Here is an 8,899-nt window from a genome sequence, read left to right as displayed (position 1 = left end):
CGCTTTGCAGTGAGTTATAGTGCGTGTGCATTTACACATGGGGAAGGGGGTTGTTAAGCGCCTGCTGCACAAAACATTGCTCTAGGAGCGCTGCGCAGCAGACAATGGAAATCCGATGGAAGTAGATAAGCACTAATCACTGGTTACATTCTCAATGGGGGCTCAGAGATGTAGGGGTCATGGATGGATGGATGGTTTTTAGGGATGCTGAGGGGTCAGTGAATTAAAAGATCCGAAGTAATTGTTCAACAGTGTAAAATATATCAATCTAAAATAACTTCCTCTGAAGAAAAGCACTGAAAATGCCTCCGACAAAACTGTTTCTCAAACTAAGACCTGCAACCATTCTATATACACCTTAAAAATATAAGCATGCAAAAGCCAATTATGAACAAAATGACATTCTATGAATTGGTTTCTATGAAATAGTAAATGTCATTCATTATTAAAATGTCCATTAAACAGTTTAGATGAAATGGATTCTCAGTAATGGTGTTCCATGAAATCGTTTTTCTATTAAATCACATACAACAGTCTCTTGACTTGAGTGTCATCAACACAGATACACCAAACCAATCAATACATATTCTAGCTCGGCATGTTTTGAGAACAGTTCATCTAGGTTTTTCTCAAGGGTCAGAATTATCTACCATGTGCTGTTCAGCACTTTGGTGATAATGGAATGAAGAAAGGTAATGAAATGTTGTTCTGAATGTGGTTTATTTCAATGTACACATGGACTTCTTATTCTGTTCTTATTTGTCTCTGGTCATTGTATTATAACTATTGAAATTAAGCATGGCGAATAATGCCCCAAGAAGCGATTGTAAATGTTTACACTAGCAAAAGTGGTGCATGTGCTCTAAAAAGAAAATAGTAGCTGTTGCTTATAAATCAAGAGACAAAACGAAACTGTTTTATGAAATCACGATTAAATTATTATGAAGGAGTTCCTCCACATGTATTGTATACAGTTTAACATAGCACCTTCAGCGTCAGGGAATGAACCCAGCGATAGACTAATGTGTACATTACCAGCAGACTATTTTTAGGTTTTGATTTGTATTCAATACTCATATGGCTTTGCACAGTTCTGTGTGCTGTAATTTCCTTCCACTGATATTTTAAAGTGCACACAAATAAAACATGTAATGTTTTTTTTTTAAGGTACTGAACTCTTGGTTTGGAAAATAAGTGGACGGACCTGTGTATGTAAATATTGACAGCTTCCCAGTTACAGATGCCCCGCTCTGTTTCTCAAAAGTGGATCAAGACCATCTACACCTGTATCACAATAACTACATGGTTGATGGCAAATGCATTACACCTGTGTTTATTTGCAACTGTGTAGGCTTAGAATTTGAAATCCATAATTTTCATCTAAGTGCTTCACTCTAGGGCCTTTATTAGTATATCAAGAACGGATTTGTTTTAACCCATTTGTAAAGATGGTGTTCTGTTCCCAACTGTTCCCTTGCTCTTGCTGGGTTGTCCGTCAATGTGGTATTTTTATGGAATAAGTTACACCCTTATAAATGTCTTGAGTGTGATTAAGATGTCCTCAACTTTTCATTAAATCATAGTTCACCCGTTCAAACCCCGCCCTATTTCTTGTGAATTAAACAATTGTATGCAAGTGTAGAACATTAAAGAGTGTTTTCTTTGTGGTAGATTTGTTTGAAGACTGGCAGGGACAAACACCATTTATTGACTTACAGAGGGTTGGTTGAACAGCCCATCCTTCATAACCCATAGTGGTGGGAGATTAAATTGACACAAAGGTGAACTTGGTGTTTACGCCTTAATAGTAACCAGAGACACTAAGCACTGAATGGATGAAGCGTTGTATAATTCTCTTGCCAGTTCCAGAACTGTGACCCTCTTGGCGGAGTCCCATGGCACTGCCAATGTTGCTCAGAAAATAATTGACACGCTCAGTAGAATTCTTCAAGGGCATTTTAATAGTACATTTTTTTTCACAGCCAGAATCACTCGTGGTTTCAATTCTTCAGATCGCGTTCTCCCGAGGGGCTTACCCAGTGCTTAGATCATGAAGGTGGGGAGCATTGGGGTCTTGGAGGGTTGTGGTTCCTCAGGGTTTACCAGGATGCAGAATGGGGTAATAATCACCATTCTGTTGGGTCCAATTACAAAAAATACTATCCTGAAAAATATCCTTTACCCCCTAAATATGCAATCTAAAAGGAAAAACTTGTGGAAGATGCTAAAATATACAACCCAACTCAAAACATTTTAAGGTGCATGTTACATGTCATTAAGTACTCCTCGGTCAGCATGCATTCATTGGAGCCATTTCAGAGGGGGAATGACAAGAGGGTGATGTCATAGGGAGATACCAATATGCTACATTTAGTGGAATGTAAATAGACCAGCACAGGACATTAAGAATGCCAACTCTACACTTAAGACCGTCATGGCCATAATGAAAGACTGTGTAGGCTCAAGCACGTGGTCTCTTCCAAAAAGAACAGAAAAAAGTCAATGATATGTGGTTGGACAGAGTCCACCACACGCTTGACAGGGGGAGTTTAGGCGTGGGCTGATTAGAGATGAAGTTTCTATCTGACGTACAAGATCAGCGCCACTCACCTTTTGGGGAAGAGGAGTTGCCCCACCAGAGCAGGGACCCATGCCAAATGGACAATGTTTGACCAGCACTGTTCAACCAATAAAAAATATCATGGTGGAATTGTCTAGCTAATCGTCGGAAAGCTCCTCAGCCCACCTAAACGACTTAAGCACTGGGATAGGCCCCATAAGAAAAAAAAAACAGGTTTTATTTTAACCAGAGCTCTTTGCCAGATTTCCTTGCACTGAGCAAAGAGCTCTTGGCTTACACAAGGCAGTTGGTACAGTGATAGCAATATGATGACTTCCAAGGCAAGCCACGGCCAGACCCCAAGCAGCAGCATGAAAACCACAGGCAGCATGGGTGCACAAATCACTTCCCCATAAAGACAGCCTAGTCTCTTCCCTGACAAATTCCCAATCTGCGTAGTTCGAAACCCGTCCAGAGCTGGGCTCTAGTCTTACTGTGGGAGGTAAGTGTTCTAGACTGAAGACCCCCTTGTTCCACTTTAAGAGTCCATGCCCTCGTTTGCAGATACTCCTCTGTCCTCCTCTAAACACTCAGCCACTTGAAGTTACTCCACATATTGTTCTTCTTTAGATAAAAATATTCAAGTATTTCAAACAAACGTGTTTTTCAGGAACGTCCCAGTACAAATCTGTCATGTGGTGACCAACTACAGACAACCAGCATTTTTTACCTCTTACTCAGCTCCCACAGGCCGACACCATCCAATAACTCTCGACTCTGCATTCAGGAAATTAATTAAATTCCAGAAGCTGTACAAATGTGGGAAATTCAGCCTTATCAAGATATCTACATATGCAATCATTAGACAGTTCTCAGGAGATCCTGTAAGCTATGCTTGTTCTATTACCACTATCGCAGATAGCTCTGGACGTTCCAATGGGTCTTATAGGTCATTTCAAGAGTTGAAAGGCAACTCTCTTCCCTATTTTTCTGTCAAAATGTAAGTGTTGGGGAAGCCCCCGATATACCTGAATTAATTCAAAGGCCACCTGCCACGCTGGTTGGGCGAAACTGCTGCTACCTGCTGTCAAAGCCACCCGCGAAGTCCCATGTCACATCCCTCCAAAATGACAAGGACCCCCCAGTTTTGGGCGTCTTTTCAAGAGCCTTTACAGTCAGATCTTAGTTCAAACAAATCACAAAATCTTATTTTTTGACATTGTGCCATCCAAGTTCGACCTTGAATCTTCTCTGAATAGTTATTTTCCTCGATTTTTTCACGGCGAAGATCGGGAAGGTAAGGAGACAGACTAGATAAAAGTTCAGTGGGAAGAAGATATGAAATCACGAGGGGTTACTCATTTAGCGGAAAAAAATACTTTTTGTGCTATAACTAATCCGTCTTATAGACGACACAGGGCACGACTGTCAAGTAAACTCCACCAGCTTGCCAAGCCTCTACCACCAGGACACTTGCCTGAGACCTGCCCATACGGTCAACTGCAGCTCTGCCTCCAAGATTAAAGGTTCCCCCGCCAAGGCCGTTATTCTGCATGACACCTCCCTGCAACTGAAAGGACAGTGCTAAACAGAAGACTTGGGGGAAGGTTAGCATAAAATTGGAAGTTTTTTTTAATCCCAGCCCGTTCTTCACCGAAGTGCACAGCTCTACCCTCCCTAATGCCACCATTATAGTATCTGCCTTCCAGAATCTCCTATTTTCGACGAGGGGAAGCTTGAAAAGTTGCTCAGGTCCTGGCAATCTCTGAGCAAGACATAGATCAGTTGCTTTGTCTCGAACAAACGATGGGGAGGGCGGAGGATGTTACCCAGTACCTTTGTTTGTACCTCACAAGTGTTTTTAGTTAAATAGGGGGTTGAATCCAGTGCCTCACTGCACCCTAAGATTTTTTAATGGAGGATCATTAACTGACCTATCCCACCTTCCTATGCTGGAACGGGTCCTGACTGCATCCAATGCATTTCAATAGGATGTGTTATTTTGCATTTTATGTCAGATACACACTGTTTGGAACGACTATCAAAAGAGCTGTAGTGCCTGCTAATGGCAGCTTCTGAGCTATATAAATGCATAACAAGAATTATAACAACCTATATTTCTATTGATAGTAGGACCATTTTTCTTACTGTGCACAATACAATAAAACTGGAATTTACAAATGGCCTCATAGGGCGCACATATGGACCAATTTTTATTTTTCAGAGGTTTTTAGGAACTTGTCTGCGGAGTCCAATTGCATGGTATGCGGCTGAACTTCGGTGGGAATGACAATCATTTGGGAACAGTGGAGTGAAATTTTGAAATATTGAGGAAATATATTGTCACAATTAAACACAAAATACAGCCTTTTTTTAATTCCATCACGAGTATTGCCATGTATGTGGTGGCTCACATCACTAGTTGCCAGAAAAGCAATGCTGCCACCAGATGGCCATTCTTGTTCACTACCACCACGCAACTTTGAACAGCCTTTGTCTGTTACTTTCCCTCTTGTATGTTGCTAGCTTGTCAGACTGCACTGCATTTGACTGGACACGCATAATCAGTGCACCGATGTTATAACAGCATACGTGTTCAGGAGCGCTAGGGCTACACCCCTGGGCGGAACAGCCCACTATTGGGGCAGAGCACTTTCCTAGCATCCTCTTGGTCCCCATCCATTTCACTGGTTGGGCAGGAATGGACCAGTTCAAGGTGACCAGTGGACTTCATGTCACGAGGGTAACCATGTATACGTTCTAGACTTTTATTTTTCAAACCGGTATGTTCAGGTGTGTTAGTCTAAGTTGTTTAATTGACCAGAAATAGAATTTCCATTAATACAATAGCTTGTTAATAGAAAGCCCACACTAGATTGTGTGAACCTCATAAAGTGGCTATCCACAATGGCAGGAAGTGAGCTGGGTGCTACAGCTTGGGGTGGAATCTTGGCATCGGCGGGCAGCATAGACCCTATCGTGGCCATAGGAAGCAACAGTGGTTGGGTTCAGCTGCAGACAGGGGACTTGCGCTTTCTGTTTAGCTCTGTCACAGCTTTTCATCATATAGCTTCCCAGAGCTGCTGTTTTCTCACAACTCTTCACCCTTACATTGGGCCCACTATCTGGGGCAAAGTACAGCACACTACTCACAGCTGACCGTTCATGGTATAATCAATTGTGGAGTTAAGTACTATTACTGTTTGTTTGCCCCCTTCCAGGGTGCTGTACTATGATCCTTGAACTGTTACTATAAGGCCCAGCCTTGAGGTCGCTAATCGACCCTTTAAGGTTCATAAAACTGTGGTCCCTAGTTCCTCCATCAAGATACACACTGCTGTGGCTACTACTTCTTAACTAAAATGTACAATGCCTGCAATCCTGGTCTGTCCCTTAAGATCCGCAGAGTAGAGTCCCCAGTCTCTCCATCACGGTCCGAAGCAATGTGGATCGTGGTCCCTCCCCCAAGATCCACAGCTAGGGGCCCTGGTCTCTCTCCTTGGGTCCAGAACACTGGGCGCTCCTCTGGGATCAGCAAAACTGGGGGACCCTGTTGGAGCCAGTAGTCCCATAACTCAAATTACAGTGCTAGGGTCCCTGGCACTCCCCATAAATCCTAAAGGTAGGGTCCCAGGTCTCTTCCACATGGCTTACAGTTGAGATACGAATGCTGGCTACACCTGGAAGATTCACAGTATTAGGCTCTGGTGTTTTTAGATCATGTAAACGATGCTGGGCCCCAGCGCTAACACTAAAATCCACAAAGCTAGATACTTGGTGTCCCTCGTCCAAGATCCACAGCTCTATGGTTCCCAATCCCCCACGTTCTTACATTAAGGTGCACTACACTGGCACCTTGAAGCACCGCCCCTCCCTTGAAAGCTCTAGTTTGCCAGATACCCAAAACTGTAGCTCCGGATCTCCTCCTACAGATCGATTGAACTTGTATACAGCTATCTGCTACCCTAAAGGGTGCCCTGGAGCTAAGAGCACAGCTCTGTGCCAACTGCTGCACCACAAGAAGCTTTAGCAGACTCATTTGAAAACAACACTGTGGCTCCCCATTACTCCTCGGGGTACAGCTATGGTATCACTGACACAATCTAAAGTGCTTGGAGACCAGTCCTCCCTCTTGAGGTCTAAAGCACTGACGCTTGGTTCCCATGTTCAAGATGCATTGCCCTGGCGCGGCTGGGCACTAGTCAGGCACAGCGACCGGGCAGCAGGTGCTTCCTGCAAATAAGAGCCCCATCTCTTCAGCTACTCCAAGTAGGAACCTCGCCCAGTGGCTACCAAAAGCCCTTGAGGACAGGTCAGTCACTGCAGGTCACTCCTGGGGCACAGCTCCGTGGCTCCCAGTCCCTCCACTCAAGAGCACAGCTACATGCCCCAGTCCTTCCTGCCATGGAAATGGCTATCTGTCCCCATGTCCCTGCCCCACAACCAAAGCCCTTGATGCTATTAATAAGTTCAAAGCCTGGACACAGCACAAGCTACCGGCACCCCCTTATCAATCTATGGCTTTTCCTCATCCTCGCTAAACGCAGTGGACTAGGGAAGGGGGACCTACACGACTGGCCCCTACTACTGAGGGATTAGGAGGCAGAGCTACAGCAACACCCAGGAGCCCTGACCAGCAAGCTCCACTGTCTGCTGGCAGGGCCCACACTCTTCTGGCAATGCGCACCATTCACACCCTAACCACCCTCCCCGCTTAGTCTTTCATTGGCAGTGATTGCAAAGGTAGATGCTGGAGTACTTTGGGGTGAAACGTGGGGTGGAGCGGAGGAAGAGACTAGAGAAAGAGCGGAGTTTGGTTTGAATCCTTCACTTCCATGATATATATTTGTCAAATGCCGCCTCGTCCATAGCGGTCCATGTCACCTGGCAGCACCTGGGCGACGCTGGCAGCGGTGCCCACATTTCTAATAGTCATTTGCAGCCGAGTTTCCTCGGTAAGGAATGTACGTTTTGTGCCAAGATAACCATGGTGAGTTAAGGTGCTCTGACAAGCAACAGGACCCATTTGAGCTGCAAGTTCTCGGAATGTGGGTTGCCTGTGGCGCTACATCACTCTCTTTAAGTCGAGGAGGAAGAAGAGGGAGGCTGCTGGTTCCCCCCTCCCACTAAGCAGAGGTAAGAGACAGCACTACCAGATCTGCTACATTGACACAACGTGTGTCATATTTTCATACTCTGCTACACACACAGTGTACAGAAATACCAAGCAGTGCTGCCCGTACACTGTGCCACTGGTAAGAAAGATCCCATCTCGCACTCTGAGAAGTCACAGCGAAGGAGGATTTGGCATTTACCCATCTCCAAGTCTCTTCCATGCCCCTCCACCCGAGAACACCCTGGAAAGATTAGAGAGTGCAATAAAGGAATGTTACAGAAGCATTTCATGTGCAGCTGGTGGCAGCGGTGGGATACGGCGCTGGAGGTGGGGCAGCGGCCTGCGGTTGCCTCCCTCTGTCTCTGCCAACAACGGGGCCTTTCCGCAGCCAGCATGCACTGGCACCCCCAAGACAAAGTGCGCATTTTCAGAACCCCTCAACCATGGCGGGGTGTTTGGTAGTGTCAGTCCTGATGCAATGGCTGCGGAATGGAGAGGGCGGGAAGTAAGAACAGGCGCCAGTGAGTGAGCGTGGCTAAGACACGTGCTCCCTCGCCTCTAAATCCCCTGCACTCCATTCCCACCCTCGGCTGCTTACCAACAAGCGGAATTGGTCCTCCTACATCTGAATTAAGACATTTAAAGTTCGCGAAAGGTACAGAGGGACGTAAATTAAAATACACGTCTAAAAATCCTCTAGTAACAAAATTCTACGTACAGACAAAATATATATAATATATATGTATAAATAACAAAAAGAGATTGTTGGGCTGTATTTACAGGACACACACATCTTGCACACGCACGCACACACACACACTGGGAGGGCTCCGACGGAGCCCCCGGTGAAGGGGGAGGGGGGGGACTGGAAGATATGGCTGAGATATAGGAAATTCGGATCCCTCAAGCCCTCCCTGGTCGTAATGGTGGGAAACGGCTGTTCTGGCGAATCCCTTAGGTGCTGAAGTACACTGCAGAGTAAAGAAAGGAAAACGAGGATTACGTTTTACACAAACAGAAAAACTACAAAACAAATAGCCGAGAGTTATGACTCAAACACTGCAGAAAAACATCTAATCATTGACTGGACTGAACAGTTTATTACCTGTAACATTAGTTATTCGTTATGAGCTCTTAATTACATTCTTTTTTGGTGTAAAAAAGCGCACATTGGAAGAGTCGTCCCTGGTACTGAAGGGAACTACTTTATCTGCGGATCGCCT

General features: G+C 45.0%; 1 protein-coding gene across 1 annotated transcript in view; it reads right to left on the bottom strand.

The window, feature by feature from the left end:
• Positions 1-1,938: 1,938 nt before the first annotated feature.
• The window catches only part of VAMP2 (vesicle associated membrane protein 2), a 120,964-nt gene continuing 114,003 nt past the window's right edge, over positions 1,939-8,899 (bottom strand). Inside the window, exon 5 of the mRNA XM_078669683.1 lies at positions 1,939-8,647. Within this exon, the coding sequence (XP_078525809.1) occupies positions 8,631-8,647 (17 nt within the window). The 3' untranslated portion in view covers positions 1,939-8,630. The remainder of the gene's footprint in view (positions 8,648-8,899) is intronic.

The sequence above is a fragment of the Lissotriton helveticus genome, chromosome 12 (assembly GCF_964261635.1).
Source record: "Lissotriton helveticus chromosome 12, aLisHel1.1, whole genome shotgun sequence".
Lineage (NCBI taxonomy): Eukaryota > Metazoa > Chordata > Amphibia > Caudata > Salamandridae > Lissotriton > Lissotriton helveticus.
This window is presented reverse-complemented; position numbering and strand designations above follow the sequence as displayed.